General features: G+C 54.5%; 1 protein-coding gene across 1 annotated transcript in view; it reads right to left on the reverse strand.

The window, feature by feature from the left end:
* Positions 1–1,281: 1,281 nt before the first annotated feature.
* Positions 1,282–25,244, reverse strand: part of DCAF8 (DDB1 and CUL4 associated factor 8) — a 43,179-nt gene continuing 19,216 nt past the window's right edge. Inside the window, exons 9-21 of the mRNA XM_028710717.2 lie at positions 23,471–23,541; positions 16,539–16,609; positions 12,669–13,360; positions 11,300–11,440; positions 9,664–9,758; positions 8,669–8,779; positions 7,111–7,183; positions 5,992–6,049; positions 5,547–5,654; positions 4,581–4,711; positions 4,072–4,191; positions 3,020–3,136; positions 1,282–2,591 (exon numbers count right to left, since the gene is read on the reverse strand). Coding sequence (XP_028566550.2) covers positions 2,472–2,591; positions 3,020–3,136; positions 4,072–4,191; positions 4,581–4,711; positions 5,547–5,654; positions 5,992–6,049; positions 7,111–7,183; positions 8,669–8,779; positions 9,664–9,758; positions 11,300–11,440; positions 12,669–13,360; positions 16,539–16,609; positions 23,471–23,541 — 1,908 coding nt within the window. The 3' untranslated portion in view covers positions 1,282–2,471. The remainder of the gene's footprint in view (positions 2,592–3,019; positions 3,137–4,071; positions 4,192–4,580; positions 4,712–5,546; positions 5,655–5,991; positions 6,050–7,110; positions 7,184–8,668; positions 8,780–9,663; positions 9,759–11,299; positions 11,441–12,668; positions 13,361–16,538; positions 16,610–23,470; positions 23,542–25,244) is intronic.

Below are 25,244 nucleotides of genomic sequence, written 5' to 3' on the forward strand. Positions count from 1 at the left end.
GGTGGAGGTTGGAGGAGGAGAGGGCGACAAGGGGAGCGATTGTCCCTTCCGAGGGGCCCCTTGCAGCCAAACAGCACAGAAGCCCCCCCCCAAAGTTCCTGGGTGTTTGGCGCAAGTAAGCTAAGCTTCCCCCCCCCCCCCGCCATACCAAACTGGAAGAGGAGGAAGACATTGCCAGGCAGCTGGCAGGCACTAGGAGGGAGGTGTTTGTGTGTAGGAAGAGCCGTTCTCACAACCGAAAGGGCCATTTCACCATCCGCAAAGATAACTTTTTGGTGGGGGTTGAGGGCTGCATCTGTTGGATGCCTGCCTGCCAGGGATGCTTCAGCTGTGATTGTTGCATTGCGGTGGGTTGGACTAGATGATCGTGGGAGGGCCCCTTCCAGCTCTGTGAGTCTATAATTTGCTTGAGGCCACCAGCGACACATTCCTTCCTTTGCCTTTACTGTTTGGGCATTAATTTGTTTTGGGAACGAAGCTGTTCTCTGGACGCAGCGAAAGTGTTCAAGGCATCCTTGAAAATACTACTGTATTTTAATACTTTGTTGGATGCTGCCCAGAGTGGCTGGGGAAACCCAGCCAGATGGGCGGGGTATAAATAATAAATTATTATTATTATTATTATTATCTTACTCTGACAAAGCGAAGCGCTCGCTCTTTCGCTCCCAAAAAAAGCCGGCCTGAGGCTCTCTTTCAAATGAGGGGCTAGTCTGTTTGACCCCAAGTGAAGCCACTGGCTCTGATTTGGTAGGGAGGGGGTGGGCACGGCTACTGAGTCCTCCCCCACCGTTCAAACTCTGCGCTGCCCCTATGGGATGCCACCCTCCCCACCCCACCCCACAAAAAAGCAAAAGCAAACCAGGATTTGAGGCTGAAGAGTTCAGCCCCTGGCTGGCTGCCTTTGGGAAGAAGATCTCGATATTGCTGATGCCAAAGATGTCCTTATCGCGAAGGCAAGATGCTCCAGCAGTTTGGCTGACTCAAGGAGACGCACGGGGGACACAGAAGTGCTGGCACAGCCAGCGAAGCAAAAAGTAAAAAGGTGATTTAGGAAAGACGGGACAAAGGCAAGGAAGGGTCAGAAGGAAGCGGGGGGGGGGGGCAGATGAGGTGAGAGCCCCCTCCAGGCCTGTGGAGTCTATTAGGTGAACAAGGCCGCAGAAAGGGGCGGCCAGAGCCCCACCTCCTGTCCCAGGAAGGACAAAGGCAACCAGCCCCACGGAGCCAAGGAGGAACCTCTGGCCAGGCTCCCAGCGGACCCATTTCACACACAGCCAGGCCTGTCTCTCAATTCTTTTATTGCATTTATATAATATATATATTTAAACTTTTACAATAATTTTAACTTGATAACATCCAAGTTTTAATTTGGTTCTTGTCTTGTTTAATACATATAAAATTAGGCCTCTAAACAGCGATGGGAGGGGAGGAAGGGCAGTTGTTTTCGAAAACAAATAAGATTATTTTTTAAAGGGAAGGGGAGCGGGGGGAAATGAAACACAAAGAACCTTCGGGCAAATGGAGGGGATCCCACGAGAACCCCTCTCCCTCCGCAGGGCAGCAGTGAGCCCCCCTCCCCGTCGCGAAAGGGGGAGGGGAATCAGCCCCACGACTCTTCTCTGCATTTAAACCTCTCTTAAACAAAAACAAAAAAAACCCCTTTACTCTCCGAAAAGGTTGGGCGAAGGGGCGTCCGAGGCGGCCAAGGCAAGCTCTAGACTGCAAAAGGGGGTTCTTCATGCCGCTAGAACTCTGCTGAAGGAAGAACACAAAAAACAGGAGGCGGAGGGAGAAGAACGCCCCCCCCCCTCTAAAAAAAGAAAATGTAATCAGAAATAAAGCAAAGAGTCCAAGTTTGCTCATCCTGAAAGCGGGCAAGCAAGGGCGCTCCTCAAAAACGGGAGTTGGGGGGGCGGGAGAAAAAAGCACAAAACCTCCAAAAAAATGCCCCCTTTGGAGCTCACACCAACATCTGAAAGGAGAGGAGGAGGGAGGCAGAACCCGAACTCAGCTCACTCAAAAGGAAGCTTCACAGGGAATGGCCGGGGGGGGGGGGGTCAGCAACCAAGCCCCTTCCCTCCCCACTCCCCCCACCCCATGCCTCTGGGGAAATGGGGGGGTGGAAGGGGGCAGGCCTCCCTCCTCCCCATGCCAAAACCGAGGCAGAGAGAGAGAGAGAGGGAGGAGGGAGAGAGCAGAAGGGGATCCCAGGGCGTCCCATGTGTGTGTCCCCCCCCTGCCCCCCTCAAGCAAAGTCCAAGTGCAATTAATGCCAAGCAGGTTGCCCCTGGGGGAGGGCAAGCGACAAGGAGGGCGGGGGGGGGGGGGGGCAGGGGAGGCTTTCCTTGGTGTTTCAGTAAAAAGCAGGGAGGGGGGACAGATGGCAATTCAAAGTGGTGGGCATCTTGTTGCCGATTCAAGTCTGCACACTCTTTACGCCCCCCACCTCTTCCTCATCCTCGGAGGGGGTCTCAAGAAGGCATGCACTGCACCCGATCCGGGCCTTCCTCGTCATCGTCCGACGTGTCAGAGGAGCTGGGGGATTCGTCCGAGTCGCTGTCCGTCGCTCCGGTGCCTGGATCTCTTCGGCGCTGGGGGAAAGGGAAGAGCAGGGGGCTGTGACCATGTCCCATTATTGGGGGGGGAGCAGAGGGGGCTCAGCGCACTCAGTATCAGCCGATTGCCAAAACAGGCTCACCCGCGGCTGCATCATTCAGGGCTTTAACTCGGCAGCAGGACACCTGCCTGCATGCAGAAGGCCTTGGGTCCAATCCCCTGGAGAGCCGCTGCTGCTGCCAGTCAGGGTAGGCAGTGCTGACCTGGATGGACCATTGGCCTGACTCTGCCTAAGGCAACTTCCTGCGTCCCCATCACCCACTGGGCGGCAGTGAGAGCAGCCCCACGCCCTCCCAACCGACCAGAACCCCCATGGGGTGAGCTTCAATGCCCCCGTTCCCAGTCTTCCAACACGCTGTCCTCCCCCCTGCCCCCCCCATTCAGCCTGGCCCATCCGCCCTACCCGGTGGTGCCGCCTCTGTCGGAAGTGGTGCATCAGGAACCAGAGCAGGTGGCTCTCGTACATGTCCGTGTGGTGCAGGCTGTCTTCGTCCCGCTCTCGCTTGTTCTTCTTTATCACCTGAGGAGGACGAGGAGGAGGAGGAGAGGGAGAGGGTCACTGGGCTGCCCAGGGCCCATTCAGAACCCAAGACTCCTGCACTGCACGGGGTTGGACTAGATGCCCCTGGGGGTCCCTGCCGACTCAGCGGCCCGTCTAGTGAAGAGGGACGGCCTTTTATCTGTCCTGAACCTCCCAATCCTCCGCTTCATTGAATGGCCACTGGCTCCAATATTGATGAGCTTCCCACAAGCGCAGGAAGCCACAGGAGGCCTCCCATAGAGGTGTGGAAGGAAGACCCAAACCACCACCTCCTTCCCAGCCAACGTCTGTGGCCCTCTGGACATCATCAGCATCCTTTATTATTTTCTCCAGCCACTCTGGGCGGCTCCCAACAGAATATTAATAATATTAAGAATACGATAAAACATCAAACATTAAAAGCTTCTCTAAACAGGGCTGCCTTCAGATGTCTTCTAAAAGTCAGATAATTGTTTATCTCTTTGACATATGGTGGGAGGGCATTCCACAGGGCGGGTGCCGCTACCGAGAAGGCCCTCTGCCTGGTTCCCTGTAACCTGGCTTCTCGCAGTGAGGGAACCGCCAGAAGGCCCTCGGATCTGGACCTCAGTGTCTGGGCTGGACGATGGGTGTGGAGACGCTCCTTCAGGTATACTGGGCCGAGGCCGTTTAGGGCTTTCAAGGTCAGCACCAACACTTGAATTGTGGTCGGAAACGTACTGGGAGCCAATGTAGGTCTTTCAGGACCGGTGTTATGTGGTCTCCTCTGACATCCACCATCACCCTCATCCCTGGCCCCGCTGGGAGTCCAACCAAAACTGGAAGCCCCCCACCCCTGCCATGCTAGCTTCCCCCAGACTGCAGGGCGGAGGAGAGAGGGTCTTGGCCAGCAGCGGCCCCCTGAGTCTCCATGGGGCTGAGAAGGCGGCCCTCACCTCCTTCAAGCCAGTGAGCTGGGTGGGCACCTCCGCCGTCGGGGCCCAGACCTTGACGTCGTGATCCAAACCGCTGGTGGCCAAGACTGGGAGGTGAGGGTGGGGCTCCAGGCAGTTGACCTGAAAGAATATACAAAAACCTTTTTTTTCTGGAGCGGAGTTGTGGCTCAGGGTCACCCCAGAAACAGCAGAGAGGGCAAGAAAGTAGCAGAGGAGTCGCTGCTCTGTCCCATGGCCTGCATTCCTGCCCCTCCCAAACTAGATATGCTGGGGGAGGAAGAAAAGGTGGTGTGTCCTCCATCCGTCCGTCCCCCCCCCCCCCCGATGATAAGAAGGGGTGTCAGATTTGCTTGAGGAGAGAGGTGGGCTCTGCACCCATTTCTTCCAGGAGCCAGCAGGACGGGCTTTCTGGTTGCCGCCCCCTGAATTCTACCCACCCCTTAACAAATCCTGCCCAGCTGTGCCCCCCTCCCAGTCCAAGCAGCCCTCCGGCCAGCCACGCCCCTCACCACGCCTCCTCGGTCGCCTTCCATGAACTGCACCACCTGGCAGGACGACTTCTCCCACAGGAAGATGTGCCCGCAGTCGCTGCCGCTCACCACAAACTCGCTCTTGGGGCCGTAGAAGTTGACGCCCTTCACTGCAGGCAGAGAAGTGGTCTGGGTGAGTGCCTGGCAAAGCCGCTGCCCCCCCCCCAGCGCCTCCTCCTGGCAAGAGCTCAGCAGCCCCCCCTCTGCACTAGGGGGACCAGGAGGCCCTGCCTCCCCCTTGCATTTCCTTCCTTCCTTCCTTCCTTCCTTCCTTCCTTCCTTCCTTCCTTCCTTCCTTCCTTCCTAGAGGAGCGAGTCTCCCTTACTCAGGGGGCACTGTGGAAGCTGTGACTCTGTGCCCTGTGGCCATCAAGGGGGCCATGTGGGGAGAGAACAGGGGCAGGGGCTGATTGGGGACTGTGGGGGTGCCGCTGGGGGGCGACTTTGGAATCCTCTCCTCACTTGCTTATCTGCTTGGTCCCTGGCAAAATCAATCTCATTTTGGCCGGAGAATGCATTTATAATTACATTTACAGGAACACTACAACTCACATGCGATTTACTTATGAGGGGGGACCAGTCTGAAGGGGCCACCACCTGAGATTTCATGGGAGCCACCCACGGCCTTCCAGAAGCCTCAATCTACCCAGGTAGCGATAGTCACCCAGAGACGTGGGGCATTCTGGGTCGTCCAGACTTTGTGCGATTTTCCCTTTGCATGCTGCCCCCCCGAAACATAACCCTCACGTAAGTTGTGAGGCTACTGCCTGCCTACATATATAAATCTAGCTCAGACCTGCCCCTTCTTGGAAGTTTTCAACATTAGCAAAAGCGCCTGGAGTTTGAGCGAGGCTAGGCCAGGCGCTCTGCCAGCCCCACAGGGCCAGGGGGCATTTCCCCCTGCCAGGGGGCATGGCGGGGGGGGGGGGGAGGCCGCTCCTGCACCTGTGGCGTTGTTCCGATGCCCCTTGTATCTCTTCAGGTACTCGGCTCCGTCGCTGTGGGACGCGTTGAAGAGATAGATGTCCTCGTCGTTGTAGCTGGCCACAAGCTCTGCAGCAAGACAGATTGGGGGAAGCTCAGTTGCATCTGGGAAATGGCAGGAGGGGAGATCTTTCTTTGGCCTGGGGGGGGGGGCGGGCGGGGGAGGCCGGCCAGCAGATTCTAAGACATCATGACCTCCCAGCCTTCACCAGGGAGGGGCGCACTGGGCCAGGGCAACCCCCCTCCTCACCCTGTTGCACCTCCTTCTCCGTGACACCCTGGAAGGTTCCTCTCCCAGTCTCTCCTGGTCAAGGGCTGTCCTGGCACCCAACACAACAGAAGATGAGCCCCCCAAGCTTGGTGGCTCACCCCCCCCCCTGGAGAGCTCCCCCTCTGCCCGATGTACCTGACCCATCGTGGCTGTAGACCAAACAAGTGATGTTGGCTTTTGAATCGCTGTTCACCTACGGAGGAATCGGGGAGCAGAGGAAAGCTCAGCAGAGCGCCTTCCCAAAGACCCTCCAGCCCCAGATAATAATAATAATAATCGTAATTATTATTATTATTATTATTATTATTATTATTATTATTATTATTATTATTATTATTAATATCCCTCCCCAGCCAAGACCGGGCTCAGGGCGGCTAACACCAGGTGTAAAAACAATTGATTGAAATATTGAAATACAACTTAATACAACTTAAAATACAGCATTAAAATGCAGCCTCATTTCAGTACAAACTCAAATCAAAAACTTTTGGGGGATGAAAACATCAAATATTCACCAAGGCCAACTATCCAGACTGGTCCTACGTGGGCCAGAAAAAAGCCAGGGAAGTCCCTAAGTAGGAGTTCCATCACAGAAGGAGAAAGGAAAAAAGAAGAGCGGGAGGGGATCAAATTGCTTCCAAGCCAAAGGCCAGGCAGAACAACTCTTCAGGCCCTGCGGAAAGAAATCAGATCCCGCAGGGCCCTGGTCTCATGAGACAGAGCATTCCACCAGGCTGGAGCCAGCACTGAAAAGGCCCTGCCTCTGGTTGAGGCTAATCTGACTTCCTTAGGGCCCAGGACCTCTAGGGTGTTGCTATTTATGGCTCTTATGCCAAAGAGCCATGTGGGCTGAGCACAGAGGCAGCTTTTGCACTTGGGGCAGGCAGGCCAAGATTTCAGAGAGAGGCGGTCCATAACAATCCAGCATCCCACTCACTAGCCAGCCCCTGTGACGACATGAGGCTGGACTAGGTGGGCTGATCAGATTCAGCAGCCAGGCGCTTCTTGTGCTCTTATGGACCCTCCAGCACCAGGGGCAGTCTGTCCAGATTGCTAAGCTGTTTGGAGCAACTGGGCACTGGGAGGACAGGAGGCTGGACTGGGCGGGTCCCCCTTGGCCTGACCCAGAAGCCAGGCTCTTTGGGCGCTATTTGAAGACTGTGTTCCTGCAACCAGAACCACCGCAGGGCTGGGGGACGAAGGGCAAAGACCCTGGCAGGGAAGAAGGAACATGGACCCCAGGAAGGCCCTTACCAGGTGGTGAGGGCAGAACTTCTTCAGCACCCCGTTGTTCTCGTTCTCGTTGATCTTCCGCTGGTCATAGACCCTGGGGAAATGCCAGAAGGGAAAAGGGGGTCAGATTGCAGTTTTAAGAAGTAACCAAACAATTAAACCCCTGTGTTGCAAACAATTATCAGTGATATCCGAGGCAACACGATGACCAAATACAACAATGCTAGGACAATATAAACTCTTTATATTATCTATACAGAACATTAAACAGTATGAAATATATGAAATATGCACTCTCTGCAAAACCAAATAAACATAAATCTTATAAATCTCTGAAAGTCACAAAATATGCACTCCTGATGGATTCTCTTGAAAACATAGAACCGAATAAACATAAGTCTTATAAGTCTCTGAAAGTCTTTGTAGACTACGCAAGTCTCTGAAAGAAGCAATGGGCGAGGTTCTTTATTTGGTTTTGCAGAAAGTGCATGTTTCATATATTTCATACTTTTTAATGTTCTGTATAGATTATATAAAGAATTTATATTGACATCGCACTGTTGTACTTAGTCATTATGTTGCCTTGGATATTACTGCAGTTTTAAGAAGGCACCATGCAAAGCAGCAGCCTCGTTTACTTCTACATGCGTCCCCCACTTACGAAGGGGTTATGTTCCATGCCCCCATGCGCATAACTGAAATCACGTCGCATGGGGAGCTCCCCACCTAATAGGGAAGGCGCCCGGGGAGAGGGGGAGAGAGAGACACTCATGGGTCTGCCGGGGCTGTTGCCTGTAAGTTGCTCAGGGCTGCTGCCCGGCTTCCCTTGCTCACGGCTGTTACCCCAGGGCTCCCCCCCTATCACAGGGAGCAGGTGGCTGAGAGCGACTTCCAGGCACCCGCCCCAAGCAAGGAAAGGCATGCCATTTCAATTCATTTATTTAAAAGCAAATAAGGCAGGACTGTATCGGGAGGTTTTTAATGACTGATGTTTCCTTATGTTTTACAGCCGCTTCAGGTTGCGTTTTTTGGGTTACGCACCCGCCAAAACCCGGAAGTACCGCAATGGATTACTTCTGCGTTTCGGCGGTTGCGCATGTGCAGAAGTGCTAAATCGCGCTTTGCGCATGTGCAGAAGCGCTGAATCCCAACCCGCGTGCGCGCAGACGCACCGCTGTGGGTTGCGAACACTGCGGGTTGCAAACGTACATCCAGCACGGATCCACTGTATATGCGATGGAAGCCGCCCAGAGTGCCTGGGGGAACCCAGTCAGATGAGTGACGTATAAATGATAAAATTATTATCCCTTTGCACATTGGCGAGACGTCCGCAGGGGGCACGGAAGGAGGGAGACGCGGGTGCCCAAGAGGGGGCCACAATGGACCCCACAACCAGCCAATAAGACGCTTCCCTCCCCTCAACCCCACAGGTCTCCAGAACCCCAAAGTGGGCCAATGCCTCCCCCCAACGCCAGCCATGACAACGGCCTCCCCTGCCTTCGCTGGAACAGCGGGGTTCTGTTAGACGGAGGGCAGGCTCAGTGGTCCCCGAGATGTCGCCTGGCGGGAGGGGTCTCACCTGACATACTCGTCTCTGCCCCCGACAGCAAAGTGGTGGGTGTTGGCCGGGTTCACGTAGATGGTGTAGAGGCCCACCTTCTTCTCCTTCTCTTTCGTCACCACCAGCTTCCTGAGGATGCAAAGCAGAGAGAAAGGGGAGGGGGCTTGAATTCACCTCAGTGGAAAGAGCGTCCTCACCCCCCCCCTTGCCAGGAGCTGGGAGAGACCAGGGTTCAAATCCCACTGAACCATGAAGTTCCCCAGTTGTGTCCTTGGGCCACTCACTGCCTCTCGGCAGAAGCTACCTCACAGGGTCGTTGTGGGGAGAAATGAGCTCCTTAGAGGAAGGTGGGATATAGAGATAGAAGGATAGATACCATATTTTTCACTCTATAAGACACACTTTTTCCCTCCTAAAAAGTAAGGGGAAATGTGTATGCATCTTATGGAGCGAATGCAGGCTGTGCAGCTATCCCAGAAGCCAGAACAGCAAGAGGGATTGCTCCTTTCGCTGCGCAGAGATCCCTCTTGCTGTTCTGGCTTCTGGGATTCAGAATATTTTTTTTCTTGTTTTCCTCCTCCAAAAACTAAGTGCGTCTTATGGTCTGGTGCACCTTATAGAGCGAAAAATACGGTACACACACACCTCCCCCCACAGCTTATGAGTCCTGATGGAGAAAACCCACCCGCCCCTTCAGGCTCCATCATGGGGACCCCAATGGACCCAGCCGTGTCCTGCTCAAACGTGGCAAGGAGTTGTTTCCTGGCTCCAGGCTTCAAGGAAGAGAACCAGGGAGGGGGGGGCCCTTCTGCACCAGCCCCAGTGGAGCCAGGAAGGCAGAGCGGGAGGAAGACAGCTGCCACCCCAAATGCTCGGCAGCCGGGGGGGGGGGATCTGAACCCAAATCCCACCTCCCCGGAGAAGCTGGGGCTAAAGTAGGGAAAGGGGCAGGAGAACTACTGGGGGGGGCAGGCCGAGAGTTAGAGCAACGAGAGGGGGCCCCATACACTTACGAAGCTGGCCGGTCTTGTCTCAGGTCAATGGTGAAGACCACGGCGTCTTCGCCAGCCGAGAGAAAAGTGCAGGGGGAGTCTGGCTCGAGGGCCAACTGAGAGAGAGAGAGAGAGAGAGAGAGAGAGAGAGAGAGAGAGAGAGAGAGATGGGCTGGTTGGGGGGGGGGAACTGCAGCGAGGCCTCCCCCCATCACCCCTTGTGTGCCCTCGGACAGCACTCCCTTGGGACCCGCTGCCCAGAAGCTGCCAGGCCAGAGCAACTTGAGGGCCAAAGACTTCCTAGCAAGATGGAGGCAGTGTGGTTGAGCAGCTCCCGGGGCTGAGAAATTGGAGCAGCCTCGCAGTTTGGGGAGCTTCTGGACCCGGCGCTGTCCCTTGAGGATCAGGGAGCCTCGGTGGCCAGAAGTGCCTTTGACCAACTGCAGCTGGCAGCTACGGCCATTCCTGACCAGGAAAGCCTGGCCACCCCAGTTCACACACTGGTCACTTCCGGACTGGATCACTGCAAGGCCCTCTTTGTGGGGCTTCTCTTGCACTTGACCCCGGAAGCTGCAGCTAGTGCAGGGTGCTGCGACACGGTTGCTGACAGGGGTGGGGCCTTTCCAGCATGCACCGCCCCTGCTCTGAGATCTGCTACCAGGTCAAGTTCAAGGTGCTGCTATCAGTCAATAAAGACAACCTGGGACCGGTTTACCTGCAAGATCACCCCACAGGTGCCCACACAAGCGCTTCAGTCGACAGAAATGGCACTACTAGGCGTGCCACATAATACCAACACCACGTTTATAAGAAGTCTATCATTTAGTGTGGCAGAACCTGCCCTTTGGAACTCCCTGCCTATTGATGCCAAGCAAGCACATTCACCGCCTTCTTTTCAGGGCCTGCTAAAAGCATTCTGTTTCGACAAGCCTACCAGGTGATTAGAAATTTAACCCTGTTTAAGTATTTCAACTTTTGCAAGTTGTACTGTTGCAATTCTTTTTATTTTATGGTTTCATCTTTTTGCAAACCGCTTTGAGACTTCTTCTTTTTTTACAATCAAGCAGTGTACAAATTTTTATGAAATAAAGAAAAATAAATAAAGCGGGGGAAATCCCCCTCCGAGCTATATAAAGATCCCTGAAGCCTTTTTGCAAGGCTAGGCTGCCATCCCTTCCCAGCCCTCAGTGCCGCTGACACCAGGCAGGGCCTGATCATTTGGGTCTCCTGGGCAAGATGGCACCTTCCAGAATTTCCCCCGGCATCCGTGATGCCCCATAGCACCCCACAGCGCTGCTCCCTTCCTCATGAGCCCCGCATCAAACACTGGAGAGGGCTGAAAGAGGAAGATGGAGGGGTGCTGTTCTTTCCCACTTCCTCCTCCGTCTCTAAGGGGCTTTTCCCAAGGCTCACAGAATTATAGAGATGGCAGGGACCCCAACCTCATGCGATGTGGGAAACCTCAACTAAAGCATCCGTGACAGATGGCCTTCAGATCAATTCTACTGGGTCGAACCTTCCCCACCACCCGTTAGGGAAGCGAAGTGTGCAGATGGGCACAAGCTCTCGCCCTCTCGCTTTCTGTGCCCCCTCCCCCAGGACTCGAAGCCCGCTGCCCAGCTGCCCGGCCTCCCTCCGCCCCAGCCGGCCCACTCACCTTGTGCGACGCCCCCTTGTGCTGGGCCACCCGCTTGGTGGTCTTGCAGCACTGGGTGGCGGAGAGCTCAGCCACGCGGACCTGGCCGTCCCGGGCGCACATGGCGAGGGTGGAGTCCCCGCTGTTAGGGAGGAACTTGGCCTGGCAGGGCAGGAGAGAGAAAGAGGAGGCCCTGAGACTGCAGCTGATGGACAAGGAGACACACACACACACCCAGGCGCACACAAAATGACCCCGGAGTGACTCCACCCTCCAGCCAGCAAGGGGTCCTTCCAGGTCGCAGGAAGCGCAGCCGGGGAAGAGATGCAGAAAGGGGGGGGGGGCGGGGAGTTTGGTTCCCCAGGCTTTGAGTGACACCCAGGGAGGCGGAGCTCAGGCTTGCCCAGGAGCAGCTGCCAGAACAGGGAAGGCCCCTAGCAGGAGTGTGGGCCCACCCCCTCTCCCAAAACCCACCAATCAACAGACCAAATGCCTGGAAGTACTGGCTGACAAAGGAAGGGGCTCTGTGGGCTCAAGCCACAGTTGGATTGGGCCCTGCCCCACTGAAGAGCACAGGGCTCCCTGAACGTCATGGGAGTTGCACGGTTCTGAAACTCTAACTGGTGCAGAATTTGGTGGCCAGGTTGCTTACAAGGCGGTCTGAGCATACAACACCCATCTTGGCCAACTGCAGTGGGTGCCCGTTAAGTTTCCGGGCTCAATTCAAAGTGCTGGTTTTGACCTACAAAGCCTTATGAGACTCAGGACCCCAATATGTCATGGACTGCATCTCCCCATATCGACATGAAAGGTCCAGAGGGTGGCAGCATGAGCACAGGGCCTTTCCTGCAGTGGCTCCGGCACTGGGCGAAAACATTCCTCTTCACCCAGGTCTTGAGCTGCTAATCCATCTATGGCCTTTCATATTGCCTGCTCCCCCTTTCACTATTAGGTAAAGGTAAAGGGACCCCTGACCATTAGGTCCAGTCGTGACCGACTCTGGGGTTGCGGTGCTCATCTCGTTTTACTGGCTGAGGGAGCCGGCATACAGCTTCCAGGTCATGTGGCCAGCAGGACTAAGCCACTTCTGGCGAACCAGAGCAGCGCACGGAAACGCCGTTTACCTTCCCACCAGAGCGGTACCTATTTATCTACTTGCACTTTGACGTGCTTTCGAACTGCTAGGTGGGCAGGAGCAGGGACCGAGCAACGGGAGCTCACTCCGTCACGGGGATTCGAACCGCTAACCTTCTGATTGGCAAGTCCTAGGCTCTGTGGTTTAACCCACAGCACCACCCACGTCCCTCCTTTCACTATTACGATACTATGAATTCTTTGCTTTGTGCTGTAACCAACGAACCACAAGGCTGGGCGAAGGAGCCCCCCTCACCTGGAAGACGTTGCTCTTGTGGCCGCTCTCAAACTCCAGCACCGGCTGCCTCCGCACCCAGTCCCAGACCACCACCTTGAGGTCGTCGCTCCCGCTGGCCAGCCAGGTGCCGCGCTGGTTAAAGTGCAAGGTGTTGACGCAGCCCGTGTGGCCCTCCAGCCCGTACTGGAGCCGGAAGCGCTGCACAAAGACCTGGGCGCCGCAGGCCTCGTGGACGAAGCGGGCGCAGGAGCCCAGAGCCCTCTCCCGCAGCGCCTGCACAGCCCGCCAGCGCGGCCGAGGCAGCCCCGTCGTCTCCGAGGCCACCCAGTCCTCCAGGGCCCGCTCATCGTCCGAGGAGTCCCGGTCCCGGTTGGGACGTTTGCGCTGGGCTCGCCGGCGGGACCGCTGGGCCTCGGCCGCCTCCACCTCTTCTTCCTCTTCTTCCTCTTCCTCCTCTTCTTCCTCCTCCTCCTCCTCCGAGTGGGAGCGGTCGTAGGTGCGGTTCATCTCGTTGATGGAGTAGTGGCCCGTGTCGTCCATGCTGTCCGAGTCCTTCTCCTCCGCCGAGCTCTCTGTGTAGGTGCGGTTGGGCCCCACCTCGTCCCCCGTGAGGCTCAGGCTCAGGTCGGAAGCCTCGACCTCCACCCCTGAGGACGTCTCGTGGCCCTCCGTGGCGCCAGACATCTCCTCCGGGCTGCTGGATAAGCTTCCTGTACAGGGAAGAGAGGCAGCTGGTGAAACCGCAGGAAAGCGCCCTCCCCACCCCAGGTTTCCGTTCCCATCGGAGCCCCTGCTGGACTGCTTCAGGCAGCACAAGTCTGGGACCGCCCCCAACACCGCAGAGGTTTATCAAACCACAAGGGGATGGCTCAAGAAGCAGCAATAATCGTATACCCTTGAAAACACTCCTCTATTGGGGATGGCCGTCCTCTTCCACCAAGCGCACGGCTTCAGGAGGGAGGGAGGGAGGGGGCGCCTGCCAGATCAACTGAATCAACCCTGGCAATCAGTGGGGTGACAGGTGCCACAGCCACATCGCTCTCACATCCGCTCAAGATGCACCAACGGTCCTTTTTCTGGCATCCTGCCTACCCCTCTCCGCCTGGAGAAAACCACACCATGCTCGGTATGTGTGGATACTCACAGAACTGTAGGTTCTGTAGGGACCCCCCATGGTCATCTAGCCCAACCCCTGACAATGCAGGAAAACTCCAAAGGAACTGCACTGGATTACGGCCATGGCTCTAATGTGGGGCTACCCTCAGGGTTGGTCCAGAGGTCGCAACTGTGGAGAAAACCAACTGCCGGCATTTAACACCTGACTTGTGGGATTTGCCCTGGGTGCCGTTCGTCTAATGGGCCAAATTCAAGGTGCCGGTAGTAACGCATGAGGCCTTATACAGCCCAGCACTAGGTGAGCTGAGAGACCGCCTCATCCCTTATCCACACAGCAAATCAGGGCAGTCTGTGGGTGAGTTTCTCCTGCAAACTCTGAAGATCTCAGAAGCTGCTTCAGGCAGTAGCTCAGAAGAGCAGGGCCTTGAGAGTGACTGCTCCTGTTCTGTGGCACAACATCCCTGCCTAGGTGCCCACTTTTTGCCCCAAGAGGCTTTCCTCGCAGGATAAATGGGTCTTTGTCATGGCTATCCACTTGCTAGTCTTGTTTTAAACATCTTGAGCTGTTTTCTGCTACCTCCTGTGTCAATCAAGAGGGTGGTTTAGAAGGCGATTGATAAATCATTGTTTTGTTTGAAAGAGGGAGTCATCTCCACGCCGTCTGGGCTGAGTCAGAGTCCCAGCTCCTCAAGTCGGTCGGAAGAGCTGAGCAACCCAGACCTTGCGGGGACGGGGATGGGGGCTAACTCAAAAACCTTCCCCTTTGCTCCGGCTGCGGGGGAAAGCTGCTGAGGGAGGATGGATCCACTCCCTCGCTGCCAGCTGGATCCGCAGAGCTGCCAACACTCTTCCCGCCCACCCGAGACGCGTCATGCCGCTCTGCTTGTTTGCCCTCTGTGCCGCCAGGCTCCATCCGCTCAGCATGAACTCTGCTGGGGCTGACACTCAAGAACAGAGCAAGGCCGCCTCCTGCACCCGGCCAGGTCCGGCCAGCTCAGGACTCTCCGTCCTGACAGGCAGCAATGGCTCGCTGGGGTTTTAAGCGAGGAGATCTTCTCCAGCCAAAGAGGACTGGGAGTAAGTGCTCAGCTGTTGAGCTCCGAAGCTTCCCTCAGAAAATAAACATTCCCCTTCGCCCTGACTTGGCTGACACTGCCTTAAACTGTGTCGGGGTCTCTGGGCTCCACCTAGCTCACTGTTCTCTGCACTGGAAGCCAGCAATGGCTCTCTGGGGCTTCCCCAGCCCCAGCAGGACTGAACCCAGGACCTTCTGCATGCCAAGCAGGTGCCCTGCAGAGGAGCTACGACAGCCCTTCCCCAAGACAAGAGAAAGAGCCGCACGAAACTCAGGCCGTGTTTGCTGGGCAGAGGAGGGTGACCAAGATGACGAAGGGTCTGGCGACAAGGCCTTGGGAGACGGCGTGATGATGAAGCCTCGTGAGGAGCAGCCGAGGGAGCTGGGGATGTTTAGCCAGGAGAGGGGAAGGCTGAGGGTGGCATGGGAGCCATCTCCAACTCTCTGGAGGAAGACGGGGCAAGCTTGTTTTCTGCGGCTCCAGGGGAGGAGACAAGAAAGGAGATTCCGACTCAACGCTAGGAAGAACTTTCTGCTTGATAGTGGAAAGGACTCCCTCGAAAGGTGGCAGACTTGCCTTCACTGGGGGTTTTGACGCAGAGGCCGGGGAGGGGGCACCTGGATTCTCCAGCATTGCGGGAGGTTGGACTGGATGACCTTGAGGGGTCCCTCCCACCTCTAAAATTCTATGATTTGTGGGCAGGATGGCAGCAAATGGAGGTCTAGAGACAGAGGGGGGCTGCATGCCACAATTCCAGGGGAGAGGCCAGACTGTGCCCCAGATCAGCTGGAGGGGCAGATACAGCGGTACCTCTGGATGCGAATGGGGTCCATTCCCGGGCCCTGTTCGCATCCTGAAGCGAATGTAACACGCGACTGCACGTCTGCATGCGCTCGGTCGCATTTTGCCGCTTCTGCGCATGTGCGTGACATCGTTTTGAGCGTCTGCGCATGCAGCAAAACACGGATGCAACGCGCTCCGTTACTTCCAGGTCGCCGTGGAGCGCAACCTGAAAACGCTTAACCTGAAGCGTATTCATCCCGAGGTATGACTGTAACACAAGAGAGCTGCTTTGGGGTGGGTTTAGAAATGGGGAGTATGAGCAATGGGGCCCACTGGTTCGGTGAGGGGGACATACGCACCCCTGGGTGGGCACCTATTGCATTCCCCACCTCCAATGTGGAGCCAGATCCAGCAGCTCTCCAAGGACTCAGCTCAGGAGCTGCCGCCGCCGCCATGCAACTTGGGTTTCAAAACCCAGAGCCAAAGAGATCATGTTGCACTGCCCAGGCCAGGACACTACACTCAGGAGTGGGCGTGGGCAAAACCAAAAGGGAGGGCTTTTCTTTTCCCACCCCAGCCTTTGCGGCTCTGACTTCTCCTGGCGACTCTGCATCCACAACGGCCTGAAACACGAGCTCAGAACCTCTCTCTGGTCAAGCTGCGAGGAGTCCTGAGCTCACTGGACAAGGCGGGTGAGAAGGCTCTTCTCCTGTGTCAGAGACACACATTCAGGAGGCACTCCAGGGATGTGTCGGGAAGGTTTGTGGGACTCTAGCCCACACACAAGTTGTGGGTCTTGCAATTCAGGGGCCTGCAAGTCCAAAGCGACGTGGCTGGAAGCCACTGGAGAAAAGCACACCAAGAACTCAGGCCAATGTAAGTTTCAATAGTCCCTCCACCCTGCTCCTCTTACCGTTGGGTAAATCTGTTTTCCCATCCGTGCTACTTCCTGCGTCTGACATCGCGTTTTCTCGTGAATTCGCCCTGAGAGGTTCAGTAAAGAGAGAAAAGGAGGAGGCTGTAAACATCGGCGCCAACAAGGGGGACCCAACTGTGTGGAAGAAGCTGTTGGCATGGGGGTCAGCCTCTGCTGGGAGGAGAGCGGGGCCCAGCCTGCTGAAACTGCCCCCCAGGCAAGGCTAAGGGGTGCTGGCCCCCAGAGGCAGGCTGATCCCTGGCCCCAAGGAGGATCTGAACCCTCTCCTCCCTCCAGTTGGGGGCCGTGATATGTGCAAGGCTCCCCGGCCAAAGCGAGGGCCCCGGCTCCCCATTCGTTCCCAGGCCCCGATCCAAAGGCCCAAGGGGGGGCCTCGAAAGTGCTTGGGCCTTGTTTGGGGCCAGGGCATCCCCTAAATCAACTGGCCCACCAAGAACTTCACCTCGGGCCTTCCGAAAGCACCCTCTGAAGTACGCCTGCTTGAACTGACTAGTTGAAAAGCTGGAGCAACGGTTGCGAACGCGAGGAAGCCAACAGGAGCCGTGACATCGCAGCCATTCCTCCTGAAGCCCCCCCCCCCCGAGACCCTGGGCCCAACTGCCCTTCCCCAACGGTCACTCTGTCCGGCACGGAATGCAAAGGACCAAGGGGGCCTCCAAGCCTCTTAGAGCAGGACGCTCCCTCGGCACACACACAAACTCTCCCATTATTCTCTGATGAGCTCGTTTCCACCTAGGTGGTGGGGCAGCCAACCGCCCCCCCCCCAGCGCCCCTGGGGTGCCACTCCAAGCTCCCTGGCTGGGTCAGCAAAACTTCTCCCTCCCAGAAGCCTTCTCACACTCCGGTTCTCTCAGCAATAGAAACATGGAAGCTCCAGGCCAGAAGTTCCCAAAGTGGGGAGGGGGTGGCACCCCCCCTCGGGGGGCAGTGCGATTACCTAGAGGGGGCTAAGAGGTGCTAGAGGAGCAAATGACTTTTGGACTTTGAAAAGCTGAAATCACTGGATGAAGTCCATCTGTTTCGGTGAATCAATTAAGCCAGTTTCAACCAGATTTTGAATAAATTGTGACTGTTTTTATTGTGCCGTTACCTTCCTTAACAGGTTGTGCAAACCAATATTCTGAATAATACTTTTCTATAAGGCAGGGTGTATACTGGGGGTGAGTTTATGGGCCAAGGAGGTTTCAACCTAAAAACATTTTGGGTCCACTGACTGCTCTGAAGCTTCCTTCCTCATTCAAGACTTCGGATACCTAAGATGTGTGTTTGGAAAACATTGGAAACGCCTTGCTCAGGACTTCCTGTGCTGACCCACAAGGACTGCCCTGGGTCTCTCCTGGCGCCACCTGGAGGTTCCAGTGACGGCCGACTCTGGGACCTTCTGTCGGCAAAGCAAATCTCTGAGCTCATGAGCCTCCCCTGAAAGTGCCTCTTTGCACCCCGTCAGCTGTCACTTTTGCATTAGCACAGAGATGACAGAGCCTGGGAGGCAGAAAGGCAGAGGGCAGGCCCGGTGCCACCACCTCCTCCTCCTCCTGCACCCCCCATCCCCCCGCAGCCGTTTCCCACAGAGCAGGGGGTCAGGTGAGTCACCACAGCCGCCCATCTCATCTTCCTTCAACAGAGGCTCTGGTGGTGCAGACCAAGTACCAGGTGCCATCTGCAAGGAGACGCACACAGAGTGGAAGACGCAGGCCTGGCACTGCTCTTCACGCTCCCCAAAAGGAGCACAGGTCCCAGTTCCTTATCTGGGGGGGGGGGGGTACCTCTCCTGGAATGCCCCACAAACAGGTCCACAAACAGCAACACCCTAGAGGTCCCGGGCCCTAAGGAAGTTAAGATTAGCTTCAACCAGAGCCAGGGCCTTTTCAACACTGGCCCCATCCTGGTGGAACGCTCTGCCTCATGAGACCAGGACCCTGCGGGATCTGATTTCTTTCTGCAGGGCCTGCAAGACAGTTGTTCCGCCTGGCCTTTGCCTTGGAATCAACTTGATCCCCTTCTTTCCTTTTTCCTTTCTCCTTCTGTGTTGGAACTCCTATTTGGGGACTTCCCTGGCTTTTTTCTGGCCCACGTAGGACCAGTCTGGATAGTTAGCCTTGGTGAAGACTTGACGTTTTCATCCCCCAAAAAACGTTTCTGATTTGAGTTTCCATTGAAATGAGGCTGCATTTTAATGTTTTAATGCTGTATTTTAATCTTGTTTTTAAGTTGTATTTCAATCAATTTGTTTTATATTGGTTGTTAGCCGCCCTGAGCCCAGCCTTGTATGGGGAGGGCAGGGTATAAATAAAATTTATTACTATTACTATTATTATTATTATTACCTGTGGCCAACTCCACAACTTGCAGGAACTGCCTGAGAAGAAGGTGAAGGCAAGAACTCCTCCCCGCCCCCCGGGCATCTAACAACACAAGAATGTAAGACGGGCCTGGCTGCTGGATCAGGCCAAGGAGGCCTACCTAGCCCAGGCTCCTGTTCTCTCAGAGGGCAAATACCCCATGGAATCCAGATAGACTACCCCTGGACCTGGAGGTTCCATATGAACATCAGAAGAGCCTGGCTGCTGGATCAGGCGGGGGGGGGGGGGCGGACGATGACATCTAGCCCAGTGTGTAACCAGATGCCTCACAAAAGCAGGACCCGGGAACAAGAGCACCTTCCCTTCCTGCAGTGTCCAAGCAGTGGTTCAAGGAAGCAGCTCCTCAAGGCCAGGCGCTCTGAGCTCCAAGGCACAACTAGAAGTGTTGGTTGTTACCTGGAGAGCCCTAAGCGGCTATGAGCCTGGCTACCTGGGACCTCTGCATGAGCCAACCCGAGTGTTACATTCTGCCTCCGATGCCCCCTCTCCCACCAACATCTGAATGACCAGAGGGTAGCACCTTGCCATGCACCATATGCAAAAAACCCCAAAGCAACTGCACTCTCCTATATCTTGCTGGCCCCAGACACAGACGTCCTTCGCCTGAGACTTCCAGCATGCATCCGAAAACAGCCAGCTTTCATTCTTTCATTGCCAACCTGGTTTATGAAGAGGCAACACTGCTGGTGCTGTGTTTATTATACACAGTAGTACCTCCGCCTACGTAACCCTCTGGGATACATAAGCGGCAAACCCAGAAGTATTTTACCGGGTTTTGCCATGCACGCATGCACAGAAGCGGTCCTCCGGTTGCGAAAACCTCAGGATCTGGCCGGACCTCCAGAACGGATCCCATCCGCAACCGGAGAAACCACTGTATTGGATTTCATCCCGCTCATGTACAAAGAACGCTCCTGCATTTGCCAGCTAAGTAAATCCATAGCTGGCAGGAGAAGCACTAAGTTAAGCTATGAGGCATGGGGGATTTCTTGCTTGTTTTCTGAAATAAGAGGCCCACCAGCGATCAAGAGCAGACCGAGGGAGCAGCCCAGCTCTTTGGTGCCTGGCCATAAACTCTGGAGAGTGAGGGGTGGGGGTTAGCCTTCAGCCATTTCTGCAGGGAAGGAAGTTCGGAGTGAGGTCTAAGGGAAGTCACTTGGGCTCAAGAAGACGACAAAGGGCAGGAGGTATCGCCCGACTCTGAAGAGGCTCCTGCTGGCCTAATTGCCAGCGAAAGTGGCTAGTTTCTGGCTGATTCACCCTCTTCTACAGGCCGGGCTGTCACATGGAAATGAGAGTGAGACAGGCATCAGAGTTGCTGGCTGGGGGGCAGGTGACAGAGAGGCAGCACAGAGGAAGGCAAAGCAAGCATAGAATTGAGGGGGTGCCCAGCGTTCATTTAGTCCACCCCCGGCCCTGCAGGAACCACAGCTTCCACCTTCCCTGGTGAAAAACCATGTGGGGCAACACGTGGGGGGAATAAATGTTACCAACAAGAGCAACTGGCCCTTGGTTTCAACTGAAACTAATCCAAAGTCACAGCATCCGAAGACCCGGGACTCTTTTGAGCTGACCTGCAGCTCCTCCTTCGCCCCTCCCTCTTTTTGTCTGGGAGGGGGAAGGATCAGTGGAGCCAGTCGACCAATCCCCACAGTGGCTGGGGAAGCTGGGACCCTAGACAGCTTCACTCTGAAAAAGTGCCAAGGGAAAGCCCAGAGGAAAGCAGGGGAAAGGGAAGCTATGGCTTGCGCAGGGAGCGATTAGAGGAGGTGGAGGCAGCCCGGCTGAGGCCATGAGACATCCTGGCTGGGCCCCAGAACTGCTCATAAGCAGATAAGGGAGGGAACAGGCAGGAGGAGGGCGGCCACCCAAGGTCACTAGCCGCTCCGAGGGCTTTTGGCTGCTGGAAGAATTAAAAAGGCCCAGCCAGGAGCCCTGGCCTGAGCTGAAGGGGAAGAGGGAAGCATCACGCAAGGCAGCAGAGGCCAAAGCCATGCTCCCCTCCAGGTGTAATTCCCTAGGTGGAGTCAGAGCCGTCCCCTGTGCTGAGCCACTGCTCAACCCCAGAATCAAGGGCAGGTGGGATTCAAAGCCCCTCTCTCCCGAAGGCTCCCCTACCAGGGGACGTAGCAGCCTGAAATCCCTCCACCAGGCAGCTGGAGAGGGAAAGAGAGACAGAGATGGGAGGCTGCAGCTGGTCATCGCAGGGACGGGGAACATTCTCAGCCCAGGGGCCGCATTCCCTTCTAGGGAACCTTCTGGGGGCCAGAAGTCGGCAGGGTCAGAAGCAAGAGTGGGCAGAACAACGAATGCAAATTGACCTTTTAGCAAACATTCACCATGATCAACTCCTGCCCAGAAACCAATGTCCCCACTGTGGAAGGATGTGTGGATCCAGAATTGGCCTCCACAGTCACTTACGGATTCACTGTTAAGACCATTTTCATGCAAGATAATCTTACTCGGCTATGAGCAATCGTCAAAGACCTTCTACATGCCCACCCGTCTCTACCCTCCATGCAGGCAAATGAGAAGCATTACCAGAGACCCAGGGCATATTTCAGGCAGGCAAAGACACTCAAGGAGGATGCAAAGCACAGGTCAGTGAGGGCAGAGTCCCAGGGGCTGGACGGAGAGGTCTGGGGGGTCCCTGAGCCTGAGGTTCCCTATCTGTGCTCTAGGGAATAGTACCAGAGATTGCTTTCCCCCTCTTCGCTCCCAATTCCTTTTCCTTTTGTGAATTCTAGATCACAAGCCTGAGGACAGGGACTGTCTTATCACCAGTATTTGTAATTCACTCTGAGAACCCCTTTTGCTGAAGATTGGGATATAAATGCCTTGGATCCAATCTACGCTTCCAGGTGCCATAAGAAAGCTGCAGAGATAGCGCAGGATAGTGCGCACCCCCCGGAAATGATCTCTTTCAGCTTCTGCCTTCTGGAAGAAGGTGCAGGGTTAGAAAGACTAGGACTAGCCGCCTGAGAAACAGTTTCTATCCAAATGTGATTTTGGTTTTAAACGCAGTGTAAGGAGTCTCTATGGGAGTGTATTGTATTTAATTATGGGGTATCAGAGTTTTAAAAGGGACGCGGGTGGCACTGTGGGTAAAACCTCAGCGCCTAGGGCTTGCTGATCGCATGGTTGGCGGTTCGAATCCCCGCGGCGGGGTGAGCTCCCGTCTTTCGGTCCCAGCTCCTGCCCACCTAGCAGTTCGAAAGCACCCCTAAGTGCAAGTAGATAAATAGGTACCGCTTTATAGCGGGAAGGTAAACGGCGTTTCCGTGTGCTGCGCTGGTGCTGGCTCACCAGAGCAGCTTGGTCACGCTGGCCACGTGACCCGGAAGTGTCTCCGGACAGCGCTGGCTCCCGGCCTCTTAAGTGAGATGGGCGCACAACCCTAGAGTCGGACACGACTGGCCCGTACGGGCAGGGGTACCTTTACCTTACTATCAGAGTTTTTAGGGCGCTAACCAGGCTAGGATAGCTGGCTTGTGGGTTTTTGAATGTCTGATGTAGATTTTTTTCAATTACGTTGTTCTGTATGGGATAATGACAATAAAGATTATCGTAAAGAAAATCATAAAAAATAAACAAAATAGGGAGGAACCCTAGCAAAACATCACAGAATTCAACATCCACAGAATTAGCAGATTACAGAAACCATGCACTAACCTGGATGGCTTTAAAAAAGGGCAGGACAAATTCACGGAGGAGGAATTTGCGCCCACCCTCCAGAGTCGGAGGCAGCAGTGCTTCTGAATACCAACTGAGAATGCTCTTGTGCTCCAATCCTGCCTCTGGGATTCCCACTGAGGCAGCTGGTTGGCTGCTGTGATTACAGGACGGTGGACTAGACAGGTCATTGGCCTGAACCAGCAGGCTCTTCTTACGCTCATACGACTCTGACGCACGATTTGGTAAGAGCAGCACCACCAGTGGATAAAGGCCTCTGCATTGATTAAGACTGTATTTTCATTCCAACACAAGATGAACGCTCCCAATTTTGTAAGCGTTTAACTTGAAATAGGGACGCGGGTGGCGCTGTGGGTTAAACCACAGAGCCTAGGACTTGCCGATCAGAAAGTCGGCAGTTCGAATCCCTGCGACGGGGTGAGCTCCCGTTGCTCGGTCCCTACTCCTGCCAACCTAGCAGTTCGAAAGCACACCAGTACAAGTAGATAAATAGGTACCACTGCGGCAGGAAAGTAAATGGCGTTTCCGTGCACTGCTCTGGTTCGCCAGAAGCAGCTTAGTCCTGCTGGCCACATGACTCAGAAGCTGTACGCCGGCTCCCTCGGCCAATAAAGTGAGATGAGCGCCGCAACCCCAGAGTCGGTCACGACTGGACCTAACGGTCAGGGGTCCCTTTACCTTTACTTTAACTTGAAATAAGTTGGACTGATCAGCAATGGGGCTTCTCCTGAAGGACACACTTATCTGGGAGGGATGCCAGGCCACCCCCCAGCAGCACTGGACACCCAAAAGTTCTGCTCACTGCTCTGTACTCTTGGGCAGGGACTAAGGAACCTCAAGGCAGAAACTTACCTTTCCCCGACTCCCTTTTCGAGCAGAGTAGATCCAGGAGCTCTCTGGGAACTGGCGCTGTAGAACTGACGTCAGACTGGGGGAGAAAGCAGAAGATGGAATTTGAAGTGAGGTGGTTTCAATCCTGCTTTTCCTGAAAGGTCTCCACATTAGTGCAAAGGATCTCTTTAGTACCAGGGTTAAGGGCGGCTGGTGGAGAAACAGGTAAACAGTCACACATTTATTTGTGTGGAGTTGCCTCTCTCAGCTGGAAGACTCCTCCTGTATTGCAGGAGGTTGGACCAAATGGCTCTTTGGGCTCCTTCAAAAACTACAATTCTTTGATTCTATGACTTTCAAGGCTCAGGCAGTTGATGGGCCACCGATGATGCACCTTAGCACCCCTGTTGCTACAGGGATCAGAAGCGGCTGTGAGAGCCCGTTTTGCAAATGAAGACAGGAGGAGAAAGTTACAGGGAGTGAAACTCATACATATAGTTAGAACGAGTCTTGTGGCACCTTAAGGATCAATAAATTCACAGCCACACCTAATTTATCTCAGTTTTATTTTGCCCGTGCACTAATAAGTTTGGGGTAGCAGATAACGGATTCTCTTGCTCCCTCTTCCTTTCTTGAGACTTGCTTTCACTGTTGCATTGCTTTGAACTTTTCCCTTTCTTAAGCGTAAAAGCAACAGACGCAAACACACAGTTTTTATATACAAGCATGTGCAAGCAAAAACATGCACGTTTAAGTATCAACGCTCACTTATGTAAGAGTGGCTGGAGTAACCCGATCAGATGGGTGGGTTATAAGTGATAAAATTATATTATTAATACTCTGGTTTCTCTTCAGATCATATAAATCTTTTGCTTTGTTAATACTATTTATCTGCACGAAACAGTTCAGTTCAAATGAACTAAAGGCCCCACTGAAAAGGCTGGAGATTTACTGCCTTCCAAATCATTTGAGATGCACATTTGTTTATTTTTAAAATAAATTGTATTTCAGAACTATTAATAGTCTGCTTGACATCCCCCCAAAATATTGAAGCAGGATGCAAAAGGAAAAGAGGCATGCAAGTCCCAGCAACCCAAATAAATCAGCATGAAATACATTCCGGGCTTCACAGGGGAACGTTGGACTGGCCCTCCAGTGGAAGGAGCCAGAGACCTCCTAACAGATGGCACCATTTGGTGCCACATAACTTATTTAGATATATACCGTATTTTTCGCTCTATAAGACGCACCAGACCACAAGACGCACCTAGTTTTTGGAGGAGGAAAACAAGGGGGAAAAAGATTCTGAACCTCAGAAGCCAGAACAGCAAGAGGGATCGCTGTGCAGTGAAAGCAGCGATCCCTCTTGCTGTTCTGGCTTCTGGGATAGCTGCGCAGCCTGCATTCGCTCCATAAGACGCACACACATTTCCCCTTACTTTTTATGAGGGAAAAAGGGAGTCTTATAGAGCAAAAAATACGGTAATCATTTTATCTATATTATAGTGTGTGTGTGTGTGCTTTTTATTGTATCCATAATTGAACTTTACAAAAAAGTGCAGTCCAAGAAAGACAAGGCATGATTATACAGTTCATGGAGTCTCAAACTGGCTGGCCTTGGGGGCCAGACCCTGCCTCTCAGCCTGACCCACCTCACAGGGTTCTTGTGAGGACAAAATGGGGAGGAGAGCCCTTCAGCTCCTTGGAGGGAAGAAGGTGGGATAGAAACGTGTAAGAAATAAACAATGTCACTAACATTTCATCCAGACCCAAAACTTTCCTGGCGCTTCCTTTG

This window comes from Podarcis muralis, chromosome 16, assembly GCF_964188315.1.
Source record: "Podarcis muralis chromosome 16, rPodMur119.hap1.1, whole genome shotgun sequence".
Classification (NCBI taxonomy): Eukaryota; Metazoa; Chordata; class Lepidosauria; order Squamata; family Lacertidae; genus Podarcis; species Podarcis muralis.